Source organism: Ylistrum balloti, unplaced genomic scaffold, assembly GCF_031769215.1.
Source record: "Ylistrum balloti isolate Yb309-2 unplaced genomic scaffold, AGI_CSIRO_Ybal_v1 Utg370228, whole genome shotgun sequence".
Lineage (NCBI taxonomy): Eukaryota > Metazoa > Mollusca > Bivalvia > Pectinida > Pectinidae > Ylistrum > Ylistrum balloti.
In genome coordinates this window covers 26,389-45,135 of record NW_026782189.1, presented here as the reverse complement: position 1 = coordinate 45,135, position 18,747 = coordinate 26,389, and the positions used below count along the sequence as shown (strand labels likewise).

The following is an 18,747-nucleotide window of genomic DNA, read 5'->3' as shown; positions in this document are numbered from 1 at the left end:
TTTCAAATAAGAAAACTTTGGACAAATTTGGTTCAGAAAATCTTTGGTTGAAAATATCTTTATTTAGTACATCTGGAGACTTGGCCCACGTTAAGACTGGGCCCAATAAGAAAAACAAATGTTAAGGTTTAAAATAGTTTTCCTTCCATTACACAGAGATTTAGTAAATAATACCACAATCTGAAGATATTTTGTAAAAGTTGATTTAATCCAAACACAGTGTATCTGTGACTGTACTACATCATCACTCTTTCATGCATATGTAAATATAACAAGGAGTAAAAATATCCATCTTGTGACAAAGTAAAATATATATGGCTATCACATACAGTGTATCCTACTTTTGCATAATTTGGCCTCTTTAAAAACCCTGGCTTATGGAGCAAAGGTTCCAAAATCTTAACTAACCAACATAGCTAAAATAAACTACATCACCATGACAAATTTTAAACACTATTATGATCAAAATAAGGATAATGGACAATTGTGCAAATACAGCACTTAACATTGACGATATTGGTATATCATTTAATAATTAAAACACTGGCTAGAAATGAAAAGGACTTCAAAATCTTCCAAACTATCATAGAGCAACATTACATCTTGTAAAATCTGGAAAATTATTTCTTAAGACTTCCCCTCACCATTAAGGAACATCTTAAAAGTTGGTACAAAAATGGAACAAAATATTAATATAAAAAAAGAACAACCCTTTTCCTGACATCAGTTTATACATTCTCATGCAATTATGATCGAAACATTTCAGGTTACATCAATAACACACTATTTATTGAAGCAAATTGTAAGTTTCACTTGCATATATTTTCTATATCTTGAAACACAAAATTTCATTCTTTACAGTAACAATAGTGAAGACTTGTTATGATTTTTATATCATGAAACTATGACTATTACACAGCTATATAAATGATTGCTCCCAGTTTAAATACACTGTTTTTCTTGGTAGATGTTGACCACTGACAGAAAAAACTTGCAACATAAGGTTTGAAAAGATATTGAAGCTTTTAAGATGAAGTTTTACAGTCGTCCTCGTGATTGATTGGAAAATTTCTATTAGGTAGTTTGATATGAATATCAACAAATTTGATATCAACATGAGGTTTTTGCGGTCATAATCCATTACTTAGATGTGACAGAGATTTATGTTCACATTATGGACACATTAGCTTAACCTGGTTGGAACGTTTCAGGTAGTCTGAAATTATTCCACTATACATGAACACTTATGTGCCAGGTGTTGGACCTAATATATGTTAAGTTCAAAATTCACAAATTTTAAAATTTCCCATCAAGCATATGTCAATTAACTAAAGTCAGATTCCACCTGTTTTACTTATACCTTATAGCACAATGCTCCCAGAAATAGTAAGTGCACTGACTCTACTTTTTATGCTGCAATTCTGAAAACTAATGATATTCAGCAAGTTAGTTTCAAACAGGTACGGTTGGACCCCTCAAACTGCATGTGCCAAATATTCTGCAGTCCAGCCTCGGTCCTGATCTGTACCTGGTTTTTTCTTACAGAGTCAACCAATCCATTTGTTTCAACTGCTTACGCAGAAGCACCTATAGATATTGTTAATCTTTCATGTTCTGAAATTGACTAGTTGTTTGTTGGAAGAACAAATTCTAAGTTTGACCCTTGAGATCTTGGAAGTGAGTTAAGGTCAGACATTGAAGAAATTCAGCAGTCCTTCATCAAAGTATGTTACAGAACCAATATTCCAATATTTAACATTTAACCCTATGACCTTGAAGTGAATAATGGTAATTTGTTTGAAGAAACTTGGTAGTCCTTTTCTCTGGAAATGCTACAAGCACCCTGGACACATTTGACCCCTTCAGCTGTTTTGGGTTTAATATGCATAAGAATGAGAGATGGGATAAGCTCTAGTACTGAATATGATGGAACCATATATACTGTAATGGAGGTCAGGTTGTTTTTTTTCTGATTTTAGTACGAAACCAAAGCAACATTGTCTAGCTCATAGGGCTCCTAATATATATTACCTATACACCAAAGCATCAAAACACTGACTCTGAAGATATAAATGTAACCACTCAAGGAAGTTAGAAGACACAAAACAGACTTGAAAGACATAGGGAAACTTTTTAATTAGCAGGTGTTCTGTGATAGTAACAGGTATCACTAGTACTAGTAATTCAGATCTGAAGAAGTTGATAATGTAAATACAATGTTGGTGGAAAGTTTTTTTATGTTATGATCATTTTGTTTTTATATATCTTTTACTTTTCAAACTATATATATAAAAAAAATTGTATCGTTTTGAAAAAGGTCAGTGTTCCTGATTTCCATAACCTATGGCTTAAACAATTTTTCTTACAGGACATTAAAAGATTTCCATTGCACCAGTACATCTGTATCAAAATGACTTAAGATATAAATTAACAAATAATGTTTAACAAATACACGTATTTCTTAAGATACCTAAACATCCAGTCTGTGTCATACATAACTAACAGTTTCTTTCTGTGATTTGCTAGGTTGATACAATCTATTGGGTTTGCGTTCATTCCAGTATTCTAAAGTCTGCATTTCTGTCAAGCGTGACACAGTTCTCTCAAAAGCAAACAGTTCCTCCTCTCCTGTAAATATACTGGCCTTGGCGTCACCAACCCCAGATCTCTGAAACAAACAACATTAAAAACAAAATTTTAAATCTGATATCTATATAGTGCTGTCAAACTTTGTAATCTCAAACAATCAGACTAAACACAAATCCTATTTCACTCGAGATGCTTCTGTGGGTTCAGTTTGACCACCTCTTTGGGGCCTGCTCATTTATGCAAACCAGTTTGCTCATTTCAGGCAAAAATCACAAAAGATCTGCAAATATTCAAACAGGCCTCAAAAGGCTTGGTTAAAGCTCTAAAGAAAGCAAAAGAACATCAGTAGGTTCACCTTTATTTCATAAATGAACAACCCTCGTCAAACTGGTAAATGAAAACAGCCTTGGTAATCACAATTTAAAACATGAAATGCTGAAAAATTTCTATTAATTTATGTGAATCCTATTTCCCAAAAATACTGTACATGGAAAGACAGTTTATATCAAAGTTTTTAGTCTTGTTTTATCCCAGTTTAGACCTACAGTAACAGTTGTGAAAACTTTTCCTGCCATTTTAAAGAGCAGATACATTCAGGAAAAATATGGCTAACCATTATTAACATAATAAAATTAAATTCATGTAAGAAATCTTTGTTTCATTCAAATTGGATACAAATCCCACTTGAGAAGATAGCAAAGTTTGAGGGTTTGTAAATTAGTAAGTCTGTCATATAAGAGTACAAGATTGTGTATATATTTTCTTAAACAAAAACAAAAAAAAAACAAAAAAATGGCAGAATTAAATATAAATTAACTCCAGAACCAACAACTCAAACTGGCCACTAGTATATATTATACACACCTTATACATTATATAAAACTGAGACTGACATCTAAAGGGTAATGCCCCCTCCCAGTGGCCCTTTGCCCCCCTACCCACCCCATCTCCACCTATTGCCAAATCCCCTTTCCCAAAATGTTATCCAACTACAAAGACTAACCTGTAAAATACCCAAGTCATCCATTAACATGCTGTTAGACTCCTCATCTCGTTTACTGATGTTTCCACTTCCAAACAGTTCTTTTGGTTCCTCTTCTGCAGAGCATACCACCCTTACCTGCAACAGGTTAAAATAAAATTGCTAGTAATTCAACCAATAATAGAGGCAGACAGAGCGGACCTGACCTGTAGACATGTAATTCACTCACTATTTGATGTTACCAAAATTTGCCTTTACCACTTTTAAACGATTTAAGAAGTAAACTACATACAAGAACTCATACTTCTCACTTTAGATTGCTGAAAAATACCAAACAGTTATTTTCATCTGGTTAGAAGTTACATATTCTCCATATAAGACATCAAATATTTTCATGCAATATTAGATGAATAGAGCTGAACAAAGTTGTTTCAATTGAGAATTGTTGCGTCTCTATGGTTACCAGTGAAAAGTGTAAAACATACCTTGCCATCATAGAGAGTGTCAATGAGTGTTATAAACCTGCGAGCTTCTGACTTGCGACTAAGTGACATTCTTGGTATGTTCCTTATGATGACAGTGTCAAAGTTATGGCTTATTTCCAAGTAGTCAACTGCTCCAAGAGGCTGTAACACAATTTTTAAATACAAGTTAAAAAAAAAAATAAAAATTTTGGATTTCAAATATTTCTATGAAAAATATTGACCAAAGGATCAAAAGTAACTGGATCTTTTAAAAAAGTTATTTTGATTAATGCGTTTTTTCTTTTTTGAATTTTTGGAACAAACGAGAAATTAAATCACTAACACTGTACATGTGTACTGATCAACCCGCCCTCTCTTGTAGCTTTATACAACTTTACTGCTAAGTAAAATGAGCATGTGAGATACTGATGCCATGATCTCTGATGTCTTCTCACCTGTTCACACATACTGCGGAAATCAGTGTCCAGTAAACCTCCACATGTCTTTGGCAACAGAAGTTTCCGTCCCAGGACAATTAACTCTTTTGGACCAGTATCTGGAAAAAATAATATTTAATAAGCAGCATGTTCATATATCACAATCAAAATTTATAAAATGATGGAATGATGTTGGAGTGATTAAGAGTTTAACAACTATCTTTTCTTATTTACTATGTTTACTTCTGGGTTAAAGAACATTTGATTAATAAAGCTTTAGTAAGCTGACCTATGTGTAAGTGTTAATGATGAGACCCAAATAGATCAAACAAATGTAACATCATGTTGCTAAAATATACTTATTTCCTTTGCCTTTTTTCATTAGTTGCAATGTTTTTCAACCCGATACTTATCTTCATACTTTAATGTACTTACATACATACAAACATTAAAATATGACAGATATTTCAACCAAAGCATAATGAAATAAATGTAACTAATCTCGACATATTTACAATTAGATATTTGTCTGAAACATGTCGTGGAGACTAGGAACCTTGTTCAATGACCGGTAAATAGATTACACAAATTTTCAAAAAGTCAAAATTTATATCAACCTTATAATACAAAGCCTGTCTAATGTAACTAATTGATCACTGTGAACAATAGATTAACACAGGGAACAGAATTCAAATACAACAGAATCAACACTTTAGTGAAAACCTATATTCACAGCAGTACATTCTGATTGTTACCTTGGCTTTCTTCAGCACGAAGATGATCAAATATGTGGTCTAGCTCTGTGTCAGCATTACTGTCTGAAGTTCTGCAATAATTGTTAACAAAGTTCATGTAAGAGACCATATCATGTAAGTTGAATTAATATCATTATAATATAAATGCTTTCAACAGCCCGATGTTTCCTAGAGCTATGGAGTCTGGTCCATGTTTTGGAAGGAAAAGAATTGGTGAAAAATATTCTTCCACTTCAGTTTCAGATTAGTTCATCCATAACATTTCATTTAACTGGTTTAATGTATTTCTAACAATCCATAGCTCTAAATACTACACTGCAACAACTGCTCCAGTTTTGTGAGGCATGAGATCATATTTAAATTGTATATGTACATGAAACACTGAGTAATGACATCAGCTATTTGCATTCAAAATTTTGCCTTTCATTATTTTCGATATCACCAAATTTTGCCTTTCATTATTTCCAAGGTCACAAGGTACCCAAGACAGGAGTTACAACAAAGTGACACAAGGTTATCAAAGGACCATAACTCTGTGTATACCAGGTAGTTAAATCATTTGAAATACAACACTTCCATCGCAAGAAGTCTTTGTATCTAAAGTTAGGAATTGTTAATGGAAGAAAATACATGATATTCTAGGATAAAGTGAGACACAGACTTAATTGACTGCCAGACTGAGAGACCGATAGGGTAAATTCATGTCATAAGCTGAGAATCCTTCCAGTGTATCAAAGATACAGGTTGCTCTTTTATCATATATTTAAAAAAAAGTTACACATTACATCCATTTTTGGCAATATGATACTTACAAAAAGTAAATCTTGCCTTCCGCTGGGTCAATGGTCATTCTGTAGTCTATGCCTGAGTCCAGGTTTAGAGTTTTACAGTGGCTCTGTTATGATTAAATAATATCAAAATCAATTTCAGTTACAGAGTATATTCTTTAAGTACAAGACTATGCATGCCTGCATGCTATGGATGAATTCTGTTTTGTTTAGGGGCCATGTTTGTGATGTTTCCAACAGTATTTCTTTACATAGTTCCATCTTGTTTGCAGTTTTCACATCACAGATATTTTCTGCAGTACCTAGTCCAGACTATTTAATACTCAACCTAGCATGTTTGAGAAAATAACTGTTGATGACATTAAAATCTTATCAGCATTTCTATAAGCAGAAGGTCTTAGGAAACAAACTGCAGGGCAGTCAGTGAGCAGCAATATTGTGTAAAGTGAATTTCTCATAAACTTACTTCTTTAATCAGAAATATATACAGTAGAATTATATTCACCTTTAAAATTCCAATGAATGGTAGAAATGTTCCTCTTTGTAAACCATTTTTGTAGAGATCTGAGAAAAAAAATGTAGCTATAATGACTTTTGTTCTGGTACTAAGAATCCAGTCAGAACTGCTGGAATGGTATGTGGTGTGTAGTAAATTTTGATCTGACAAATTAACAACTTACTGCATCTTGCTTGTAGAGGTCATGAACGAATCAAAGTAAAAGTGTTACCTTTATGTAAATGAAGGTACCCAGGTATTACACACGTATTTAAGTATAGGTTTCTTAGAATGGATAAATGCTTCAACAACCAAATCTGACATCCAGTCAACAATACTTAATTTTGGCAGATTTTGAGAATGTCATTGGTTTTCAAGTTGAAGTTCTCACTATAAATAATATATTTAACATATGAAACGAATTCAAACAGCTTTTAATCTAATGCAATCAAAAACGTTTTCCCTTATTTATTGTTTATGCAAAACATTTTGATAATTCTTGATAGATTTACAAGCATTTTGGCTAAATGTTTTACAGATTATCCATTTAAAAAAACTATTAGCTTACAAAATAATCAACAAAAAAATATCTTTGAATGTACTATCTAGATCAGTGTCATCAATCAAACGAGGTTTCTTACCATCTGGTGGTCTGTTGGAGGTGGCCACCACAACAATTCCATTTTTAAAAAGTTCACTGAAAAGTCGCTTCAGAATCATTGCATCAGCAATATCAGTCACCTGTAAAAACCAGAGGGACACAGTCCTGAGCCATAATCTAAAAAACTAAGGATGGATTGACAGAACACACAATCTGGTGACAGTGCTCTAAAAGTCTGATGAATTTAAATATTGAACATTCCTTAAAAGTATAAGAAACTAATAAATGGGTTTTGTACATGATAAACAATTGTGCAATCATTTTTCAAAATGGCTACTGTGGTTATCATGTTGAGAAGCTTTGAATAGTCTGAAAAATAGCAACACACCATCTGATTCTTTCCCTTAAAAATTAAACTCCAAAATACTCCCTAACTTCCCCTTTTTGGGCACTGCTCCAAAGTCCCTGATGGTTGAATCAACTTTATAAATCAAAGAATTAATTGCCCATCTCTTATGATATTTCAGACAAAATTTGAATTAAATCCATTGAAGTATGAAGAAGTAGTGTTCTGAAGCAAACATCAAGGCATTGCAAACAATACAAATCCATTGCTCACATTTATAATGAAGTTTGTTAAAGAACACATCCCATGCATTGTTTAAAAACAAATGGACAGAAGGAAGATAAGCCTAATTTAAGTTGCAGTGAACTTTTAGAACAGTAGAAAGCATGTTGTGAAAATCACCTGAAACTCATCAAAGCAGAGCAGCCATGTTTCGTCACTGATTTCCTTGGCTACTGGCGGTATAGGATCAAACGGCTCAATCTTTTGTACATTGTACTGACGAGGTATTGTCTGTTTTATAGCATGGATTCCTAGAATGTTAATATCTTCATTTCAGAACACACAAAAAGTGATATTGTGGTAAAATTTACACATGTCTCTCAACAGATACTTTTCAGGATATACTGAATGTTTAGAAGAAAATATGTAATGATCGTGGTGCATTTAACCCCTGTACCCTTGAAACTTGGTAAGAACATCTTTAAATGAAAAAAAAAGGAAAAAGATCTTATTACTATAGAAGAGGTTTATTGGGCTATATAAAAGAGGGTTGTGATTTTTCGTATTGTGTTAATGAGGTAATAGGATGAAAAAAAGAAGATCCCCACCCCCTCCTCCTTTTCACCATGTTTAGAATAACAGCCATGATTAAATGGAAGATCAGTATCTATATTGCTACCAATCTATAAACCTGCCTTACATGTACCTGGTAATAGAGATCTCATCACTGTAACTATAGTTATCAGTTGATAAACATAGCAGCAGTATGTAACAGTGTATCCCCACAAGTGATCATTGGTCATAGATATATGCTGTTTAACAGTTGTCTTACGTTTATGAACATCTAACATGAATTTGTGGAAATGGACACGCTTTTTCTTCTTTACTCGACTTTGGTCATGAAAGAGATCCATCAGCATTGTTTTCCCTGTACCTATAAAACATTACAAATATGTGAGATGACTACACATTACCCATAAAGATGATTTAATATAACCGATGATTTAATTTTAAATGAATACACATTTTACTGAAGATATGTTCATATATACATACAATTTACAAACAAAAGTACTAATCTGCAGCTATGGAAATAAGTATAATTCCTTACCTACTTTTCCATGAAGATATAAGCCTTTGGGATGATTTTCTTTGTCTTTTTCATTCTTTAAGAACATCTGAGAATTAAAAATAAAAGTTCACATTGCATTTGAATTCAAACTTACTGTAATGAAATTAAATTATAATCTACAACTGTAAACTCTAAATATCCCAATATCCCAGTGTTATGTCTTTAATCATTAAGTATTGTCTGTTGTATGCAAAAAAATATTTCACCTAAGATCAACTAAAATATTAATCATAATATGATTTTATCAGAAGTACACGATTTTTCACCAATAAACTTATCATTCATTACACAAGACACAAATGCCCGTACACTTTATATGTAGACTAAAATCAGGTTAGGTGTACATGTTGAACTTGACAAGGTATGAAATCTGACTGGTACATTCAATGTTCCTTTGTACACGATTCTTCAGGCAGTGTAGGAGAGGGGAGCTAACTCTCTAGTGTGGTACAAGACTCTGGACTTTGTAGACAATACCTCAGATTACGCAAAATAAGGGGCAAGAGTTACTAGAAGGGCTAATGCTATGTCTAATGACAGAGCTACATAGAATATGATTTTAATTAATTGTGGAGACGAAGTAGGAAAGGGGACATAACTCTCCGTATAATTGTATATACACTGTACCTATGTAGACAATCCCTGCAACAAGGTAGAATTGTAGGACATTGCAGAGTATTACTGTATCTTTACAAAGTAAAATGATTATAGTAAACTGCCTCAGATGGTACAGTTCCTTCTACCTTTGAAAACCATCCTTCAGACTGTGGCACATAACCCTCTAGGGTGGTATGAAGATCCTCAAGGTTTTGGACAATGCTGACTTGATATTGGTCATATCTAAGTTTTCTGCTTGCAATTTGCTCCCTGTATATTGACATTGGTCCATCTGGAGAACCTTGTAACTCTTTCCTTTCATGGTCATTGACAGATGATTCAGTTTTTCCAGTAGCTTGATGTGCTCTTCTTGCAACAACTTAAACACAATCAAACTCTTTGACTTAATAGGTTTTAATTACATAATATTGAATGGTTTAATCAGAGAATATATATATGTGTTCTATACGTGTCTGGTTTAATGTTCTAATTAAAATACAAACTGAAATACACAGCTGTCTGGGCTTAATCTGCACAAATCTTTTAATTTGCTCTGAAACAGATTTTCAACAATATCATATCGCCATGATCGATGATACAATTTGGCCTAACTGCAGTTACATAACCCGATGCTGCTCAAGAGATTGGTCCCCCAATAAAATGATTACAATATAAGCATTGCCGAATATGAATACAGGAGAAGTCTACACAGAATCGTATTAGATCAATGACAATAAATATACATAACCCGAATGGTTCTTGGTCAGCAACCAAGACAAAATAAAATCACGGATAGATAGTTATGATCTGATCAGAGCACTGCCAGTACGTGATCATTGTGCGACTGTAGTCATATTTGTCATTAAGGTGAGCAGCATATCAAAGTTTACCTCCTGTGTGGGGAGATAAACAACATTTCTTGTGAAATCCTTCACAAGCGCGTCGTGTTCCAGTCAAAAAAAACCTGTGACCATTCATTTCGAGAGCACGAACTGTCCTTCATGTCATTTGACTTTCGTGGGCACGTTATTCGTGAACATCAGCAGTTCACGACGTTCGTTGATATTTTTCACGCCTCGCGATAACGGCATATCATTCAGGTAATAACACTGAAAAGACGAAAAACAAAAACTTAGAAACAGAAATAAAATATCTGTTTTTTAGATATTATAACTTTACATTAAAAAATATGTAATATATTGTATATATAATCATTTTCTGATGTCTATTTATTTTTTTCCGGACATAATTTTCAGTCACTCTGTTACAGAATTTGTTTTTAACATATACACAAGTACTGGTGATGTCATCGATATAAGTGCTGTAGGAGTTGCAGCGAAATGACTGCCCAGCCAGCGACAGCCCGTATTACTACTAAAAAACAGACATTGGAAGACGCATATTCTCCTCCAGCGAATTTTCTGGAGATAGATATTCTAGACCCTCAAACACATGGCGTGGAAAAGAAGCGATATACGGATTATGAAGTCCGTATGAGAGTAAGTTGAATATGCGAAGTCAGAAATCCGGAAGCTTCGATTGCTTTGTTTTTTCGTAAAAAATAGAACGGTCTCGTGTTATCTGCATTATCATAGTTTACCCCCATGATCTGTCTTCTTTTGGTTCTTTTAGTATTAAAAGTTGGAAGTGTTTATTCGTTTTGTGTGAAATTTATTGACATTGACTAAAATTATGATATTGTGAAATGCGACCATTTCGCTTCATGCTCATTAGTGTGTGATATTGACAGTTGAAGAATTGGTTACTTATGATTGTTATTAATGCCGTTGTGTACGTTTATATGTGTATATATCTGTTCACAATGCGTTTTTCGTGTTCATTATGACAGCTGCCATAAACCAATGGACTATATAAAGATCACGATTAAGATTATTGCTATTTCTGGAGAAACACTGGACGTATGTTTCACAAAATTTGCCTTTGGTCCCAAGTTGTGCCCTTTTTATTTTTGGACTATCCAGAAATACAAAATGGCTCACTGGCGGCCCTCTTGGAATTTAAGAAGGACGGATTGGCTGACAGGTGGCCATCTTGGATGTTGGCTTGCTATGAAAAATTGTTAACTTGATTTCTTACTGAGTGTCAGATGGATCAAATTTCATACAAATGATATATGTTGTTAGATCCTTACTTGTGCCTCTTAATCAGCCAAACAAAACTGCTGAAAGATGACCATCTTGAATTTTGACAATAAGTGTTTGTTGTTGCTATTTCTTGGGAAAGGCTTGTTGCATTCTTGTTAGATTTCATGTAGGTTAGCAATTTTGAGAATGCAAAATTATACATCTTGTAATTGCTGAAATCCATCTGGTGGCTCCATTTCTATATAGAACGTGTCTGCATACATGTTTGAGGTGTTGTTTTTGTTTTGTACATCACAAATTGCATTAGTTCTTTTTTTATTTTCATTCAATTTTGTTGATAATTAACATTGGAAACAGCATCTTTCACCTCTTATCTGTATTTTCTATTGATATTGTTGAAATTCTTATTTACAAAATTAAGTTTGTAAGCTTAATCATTGCTTTTACTTGAGAGGGAAGACACCAATGACTACACGATTATAAAATGTTGTGGTTATGAAACTGATAATTAAATTTCACTCACATTTACAACACAATCAACCAGGCCTGAGCCATGTACCATCAGAAAATGACTGTTAATTCAAAAGCAAAAATAAGAATAAAAAAATTATCAGAGTAAAGAAGATGGATTTATATTCCTTGTCAAAAAAACACTTATTTTAGTATAAATCCAATGTATACCACATATAAAAAAACATCTATACATATATATGAATTACCATATTTTGGTGGATATTTTAGTGAACGTGTTGGTTTGAATGGGTGCAAGTATTGTGTGTGAAACTAGAGCTCACTGATTTTGCCTGGGACCTGCTGATTTTCTCTGGGAACAACAGGGAGTTCAGAACTCGCTGGTCCAAAATCCTGCATATATTACTCTCGTATATAGGTTCCCTTTGATCCCTATGTATTTGTGCCCTTTTGATATTGAGATTGTTTCAGAAAAACAAAATTGCTGTCATGCAGCCATCTTGAATTTGCCAGTCAAAGATTATTATCACTACTTTTTTCAAATTTCCAAAAATAATAAGAGCAAAAACAAAGTATAGGATTAATTCTGACATCACTCTCTCAGGACCACTGGAACATAACAACCTTATGGACACATAACAGCACATACATGATTAATAAACAAACATTTAGCCAGTCCTTATGTCCTTGGCAAAATATTTTGTCATATATGTCATGAAACATGGCTTAGGTACCATATATCAGAGGTCTGCAATTATTTTCATCACATTTTTCCCCAGCATGATTACTTTGAGATCAAGTCAGTTTCAAAGATTTGGGAAAAAGTATAAGGCATAAGACTGGTATATCTGTGTCCTAAAAGTCACTGGGTTTATCTGGGGAATACCATAAGCTCAAGTTACTCATAAGATCTGTGCAAGGGAACTTTTTTTAATTGTCATTTCATTATGCAGTAGTAATCATTCTTAAAAAGCATTTGCTTGTCAAGGTAAGATGTTGAAAGATCAGCTGAACAGAGCCACCTGTGACTAGTACAAAGTGTTTATATGATGATGGGATATTTTCAACCCATGCTGATGAGTTGATGTTAAACTCATTCTGTAATATTTACTACCATTATGAATGTTTATCTGCAATTCTTTTTTCTTCCAAAATTCACTTTAAAAGTCAATATCTGCTTTGAAATAAATCATTTTGAAGAGGTATTTATTTTCATTGATTTTATTGATACTTGTGTCCAGAAATTCATTAATCCATGGACTGTTATAATTAGTGTGAGGACGTTTATTGAACTATATTTGTGCATGAAATCAAATGTCCATGAAATTGATATGTTCTTCGAAAATACAATAGTGTCTGTAAATATAAGCATACTAATTATATGGATAAAAGCAAGGAATGATGTCTTAAAAACTTGTGTTGTAAAAATACATGTTTTTCAATCTAAATTTTACAGACAAACTTACCAGTTTTCAAGGTGAAGGAGTCTAGTGTTCGTCGACGGTACAGTGATTTTGAATGGTTGCGGAATGAGTTGGAGCGAGACAGCAAGGTAATTAGTAAATAGCTATGTGATAAGGTATTCTCATGCAGTGATGTCAATTCAACATTCAAAGTTTGCCTTCCCTTAGGTTTCAATTCATTATTATTAGGATTTGTTCAACTAAATTATCCCAAATATAAGTGTAGATCGGGATAGAGGGTATTTGTATGTCTGTTTTTAATTTAAACAGTACTTCATTTAATAATCCTCCTCCTATTTCTTAAACCCAGATAGATACATTTGAGCTGGAAAAACAAGCTTAAAGCTGCAATATTTCTGATATATTGTTAATTTGATTGATGATTTAAAGGTTAGTATATATATTTGAATAAACATTTTATTAAGCACTGGTCTTCTACATATTAGTTTGTTTTTGTCTCTTTGCACACTTTTATCCTACATCCCACTTTATAACAGATTGTGGTACCACCCATGCCAGGGAAGGCATGGAAACGTCAGCTGCCCTTCCGAGGAGATGATGGTATATTTGAGGATGAATTTATAGAAGATCGACGAAAAGGACTAGAACAATTTGTCAACAAGTGAGTTGTCTTGTTAAAGTTAATGTTAATGTTTTTGGTAACACATCCACACATTGAATTAATTTCTATATTACCTTTTTCTTTCCTGTGATTTGATTGCTTTAACGAACATTGTCAATGGCATTGTCAATATGACAACAGACTAGATCTTGAAAAAAATGAATTTTACTGAAGATAAAAGGTTGATAAAGTAGCAGGGTGATATATGTTTGTTGGTCAAAATGAGGAAACATTAAATTTCACCACTGGATTCTGATGGATTGGTAATGGTGAAAACCTATTGATCAGTATATCATTTTCTTTTTTCAGGGTTGCTGGACATCCCTTGGCCCAGAATGAGAGATGTTTACACATGTTTCTTCAAGAACCAGTCATTGACAAGAATTATGTTCCAGGCAAAATTAGAAATACATGATGAGAAAATAATCTCTCAAAGACTCTTCAATCTATTTCATATATGTACATTTCATGTGTAAAGAATGCCTTGACCACTTAGGCATGTTATTGTAGTCTTTAATGTCCTGGTACTGTAAGTTAATGCTGGACCTACCAAAGTGAACCATTGTGTGCTGTAAAAACAAGTTATAATTCTGTTAAAATATGCTGCTGTCACCATAGTTCGGTTTGCCTTGACGACTTAAGTTCATTGTTGAAAACTGAAATCTCTTAAAAATGAAAAAATGATACTAATAGAACTTTATTGGAATGAATTTCAGCTATAAGTAATACATTTGATGGCGTTGTTATACAATCTGTCACCTGTTTGTGTGAGAGATCAATTTTCTCAGTCACAGACTGATCTTCTGTAACAAAATCTCACCAGTGGTGACAATAAGAATAAGATGATACAGAGTGTCAGTCTGAAACTGAAGTACTTGTATAGTGATTTCTAAAGTTACAGATAACATATTCTACATTCATACGTCTATCAAAATTGTATAAAAGCAATACAAGCATTTGTTTCTGTTTTTTTGTATTTTTTTGGCTAAGCTGATTTATATCTGTTGTGGGTTGTACAGTAGAAAGACTGGGATATGGCATTATTTTTATGAACAAAACGGACTTGAGGAGAGAAAAATCCAGCACTATGTTGTGGTGAGTGTTTCATGTACCAGAATTTTTATATGAAGTATGGCGAGAGTCAAATACCAAAATGAAAAAAAAAAAAAGATTAAATGTTAATGAGATTACTTCAATGTCACTATCGTGTAGCCAGCAAATTAAAGTGTATATAGGGATTTACTAGCACACTGATCAATATTGACTCGCAGTACTGATCACAATGTCTTACAATTCATTCCGTTAAATATGAAATAATATATATGGAGCTTGTCTTTATTGCTATTTATTCATTTCCATTTGTTGTTGTTAAGCCGGTTTTCTATTATAGATAAACAAACTCAATCTGTATTATAGCTTGAAAATCTTACCCTATCATTAGATCAATTCAGCATAACCAAACATGTGATATTAGGAAGAAATTGTACATATTTTCTGTATTGTACAGACTTAACTTACAATAATTGAAATTAAACCATGCTTTGAAACAAAATATTATCTTCAATCTGACATATTCTGTTTTTCTAGGCATAAAATAGCCAATGTTTTTCCAAGTCTGCAGAGATGGTATCTCTATGTGACATTTGGAGTCCACATTGTTTTTTCCTTTGAGAAAATATATAATTAGTATGTAGACAGATATTTTAGTGCAATAAACCGGATTTACAGTAACATTTGATTTAGGTGTTTAGTTACTATATATAAAATGTAGATTTTTTATTTGCGATATTTGTATCAATAAAGTATATCAGACATTTTACCTAATCATGAGAAGGCATAGTCAATCGTTATTTTTTGTAAAAATGATTCAGTTTCTTCAATGCTTTATTAGTTTGTCTCTTAAAACGTCCACCAACCTATTTACAGATTTGCAATACATTTGTAACTGCACTAAGCATTTTAAGAATCTGAATATGGAAACACTCACTTGTAAATGAACAAGCTTTTGGTAGGAAATAAAGACAATTGTATGTACAAGTAGAGTTTATCATCTTTGAAAAAATGTCAAGATGTTGAAACTTTCACATATGGCAATACATACTTTTGCACTTCGTATGATAGAACTGTTTTTATTTAAAAAAAATTTTATGTTGGTATCCTGTATGTTGAAGTACATGCAGATGGATTTTGTAATCCTACAATGAATGGTAGGGGGAATGAAAATTCCATGTTTATGAAATGTAACAGGTTGTATATAATGTATAATGTATGAGCCTGGAAAAGTTATCATGATTTGTAATAAATTTATGCTTTGTATTTTAAATCGTAATAGTTGTGAAGATTTTGGTATCAATGATTTTATGCTTGCTAGAGACAAGATTGGATGGAAAAAAATATGGCATACAACATCACTATGTGTTTAGGCATTTAGATGTTTTTTACTCAAACTTTGTCTCAAATTGTTCTGTGTATATTAACACAGTTAACAGCTGTCAGATTGTGCATTAGTCACTGTTGATATCCACATCTGCCATATTTCTTGTGGTTATTGTCTCAGTGATTAACTTACTTGGGACTGATAATATCTTTTCTTATCATGTTGCTGTCTTTGTGTATGTTTGACAACACTGTACAAGGATATTGTAGTGGAGAATTGTCTTTCTTTTTATTGGCCAAATCTGTCTTTTAATACTTCGAAAGTGATGAAATTATATGACCAGAATTTTCTTTTTATTATTCTGTGTATCAGATTAAGGAACAATTTAACTATGAATAGAAATCTTGACAGAAGAAGGTACAAAGTTCAGTTTAAGTACACAAAAAATAAATTTCACTTAATTATACAAAAAGTCGTCAAAATTTTGATGTTTAGGTTCTGCTTTTAAATGCTTAGCAATGCTCTCATTGTTACATGTTATATGGAGAATAAGTACATTGTGTAAGCATAGGATCCAAATTTCTGAAAAGCAATGAGCACATCTGATATTGGGAACGTACCTGTCGTTTGATAAGTGTGAAAACATCCACCACACAAGATATTTATGTAGTATGTAAACAATAAAAATTGATATAGGTACCAAACTGTTTGTTTTGTGATATATGTTAATACACGGATAAAGGCCATTGCTCTGTCACGTCAATTGTACCGCCATGAATCTCACAGATTAAGGGGCTGCCCGAAATAGAGGCTGACCTTATGGATGGAATTACAAGAAAAAACATCGATTTTATCTATGTTGCCTCCTAAACTAAAGGGAGACTTTCAACCAAAGAGGAGATCAATGACGATCAAAATATATTGAGACACGACTACAGAAAGTTGTGTATAGTTGGTATTATTCAATAAGATATTGGTTGGGTCATTTTGAATACAGTAGGAAGAATGACCTACCCAAAGGTTGTCAACCCGAGTATAGTGAGAAGACATCTCCCAAACTACTCTGCTTGTGAACTAAGGGAGGAATATTTGCGGAGCCGAAAGACGCAATGTTAATTACACCCCATAAAAGTTTCAGTGTAAGTATAAGGTGAGAGATTTTAGGGCATTTCAGAACTTTGTTCTATGTTGAAAGTTTTATGTGGAGTGACTACGAAGGAATCTCCTCTAATATATTCAACTTTTGAAATGGATCTATAATAAATAGTGTTTTATACACATTGTATGCCTGAACATATTTCACCCAAATTTGGCCTGAAATATTTGTGAAAGTATAGCGACCCAAGACTCGTAAGGTAAAAATTTGGTTGAAGTTGATTCGATCCCTGATGATGACACGGGGGCGGGGTCCAAATTTTAACATTCTTAAATTTTTATTTATAACTCTCTTCTGGTCTGAAAGATCATGCGGGTAAGGTAAACATATTGGATATTACTGAAGGTATAGCAGCCGTAGAGATCCAAGGGGTGAAGCCCATTAGGAGAAATCGGGGAATGTGGATTTGAAATTATTCTCGTCTGACATGCCTCACCAATTTTTCATAAATTTTGTGTGGAACAGCACATACGTTCTCTGTGTCAGATAACCATCAAGGCCCACGGGCCTCTTGTCTATATTATTCACTGGTGATCATTTCCTGTCATTTTCTTAAACGGTGTGTTAAGGGTTTAACATAAATGACTCCGGAGAAAAAGCATTTTTCAATACGAATTTAAAAGTAGATCCAGTAAAGAAAAAAAAAAACAAATAAAGAAATAGATAAATAAAATAATTGAATCGTACCATAAAGCTGATACGTCCTTCTAGGACACATCTGTGATATGACTGAGGGGCCTATAGGTATTTGGTTTTTTTTTAAAATTTGAACTTATCCGAACACATTACAACCAATGTACCAAATTGAAAGCGCATTAAAATCTATACTGCATCTTATTACAGACATATGTGTAGTTACTATCGTAAGTGAATTTCTCTTAACGGCACATATGATGCTAACACGTGCAATATCTGGAGTATGAAGGTAGATTCACTTTTCTTACTCTGTCTCGGGACACTTTCACAATATCTTGTATTTTTTCTTCAAGAATACACTTTTACAGGGAGTATACACATGTACAGAATGTTTGCATTAAGTTACGTATACTTCGACGTTAAACTAAATTCGTCAAATTAGTATTTTCGAAGACATATTTATTCAAAGATGTGCATACATGTGACATCATGAAGCGACCGACAAAAC

General features: G+C 33.1%; 2 protein-coding genes across 3 annotated transcripts; one reads left to right on the top strand and one right to left on the bottom strand.

Annotated features, from left to right (window-relative positions):
- Positions 1–187: 187 nt before the first annotated feature.
- LOC132551949 (AFG1-like ATPase) lies at positions 188–10,403 on the bottom strand. 2 transcript variants are annotated; one of them, XM_060216093.1, is made up of 13 exons: positions 10,300–10,403; positions 9,556–9,788; positions 8,792–8,858; positions 8,513–8,614; positions 7,861–7,991; positions 7,153–7,252; positions 6,521–6,579; positions 6,040–6,122; positions 5,228–5,298; positions 4,491–4,591; positions 4,057–4,197; positions 3,593–3,709; positions 188–2,668 (listed from the first exon to the last, which is right to left on the bottom strand). In XM_060216093.1, exons 1-13 carry the CDS (start codon positions 10,385–10,387, stop codon positions 2,489–2,491), a joined length of 1,473 nt encoding a protein of 490 aa, XP_060072076.1. In that variant the 5' UTR covers positions 10,388–10,403; the 3' UTR covers positions 188–2,488. The 2 variants fall into 2 exon arrangements, with proteins under 2 accessions (XP_060072076.1, XP_060072077.1); XM_060216094.1 differs by lacking the exon at positions 8,513–8,614.
- A 336-nt stretch (positions 10,404–10,739) lies between these two features.
- On the top strand, positions 10,740–17,151 carry LOC132551950 (sorting nexin-12-like). Its single transcript, XM_060216095.1, has 4 exons — positions 10,740–10,908; positions 13,442–13,537; positions 13,946–14,070; positions 14,380–17,151. The coding sequence occupies exons 1-4, from the start codon at positions 10,750–10,752 to the stop codon at positions 14,483–14,485; spliced, it is 486 nt and encodes a 161-aa protein (XP_060072078.1). The 5' UTR covers positions 10,740–10,749; the 3' UTR covers positions 14,486–17,151.
- Positions 17,152–18,747: the final 1,596 nt, after the last annotated feature.

Coding starts and splice junctions, on each gene's coding strand:
- LOC132551949 (XM_060216093.1), bottom strand. CDS start 10,387: ATGAATGGTCACAGGTTTTTTTTGACTGGAACACGACGCGCTTGTGAA. Junction 6,580..7,152: donor CTCCAACAGACCACCAGATG/GTAAGAAACCTC, acceptor TTTTTTTCTCAG/ATCTCTACAAAAATGGTTTA. Junction 4,198..4,490: donor TCCGCAGTATGTGTGAACAG/GTGAGAAGACAT, acceptor ATTGTGTTACAG/CCTCTTGGAGCAGTTGACTA.
- LOC132551950 (XM_060216095.1), top strand. CDS start 10,750: ATGACTGCCCAGCCAGCGACAGCCCGTATTACTACTAAAAAACAGACA. Junction 10,909..13,441: donor ATTATGAAGTCCGTATGAGA/GTAAGTTGAATA, acceptor TAAATTTTACAG/ACAAACTTACCAGTTTTCAA. Junction 14,071..14,379: donor CTAGAACAATTTGTCAACAA/GTGAGTTGTCTT, acceptor TTCTTTTTTCAG/GGTTGCTGGACATCCCTTGG.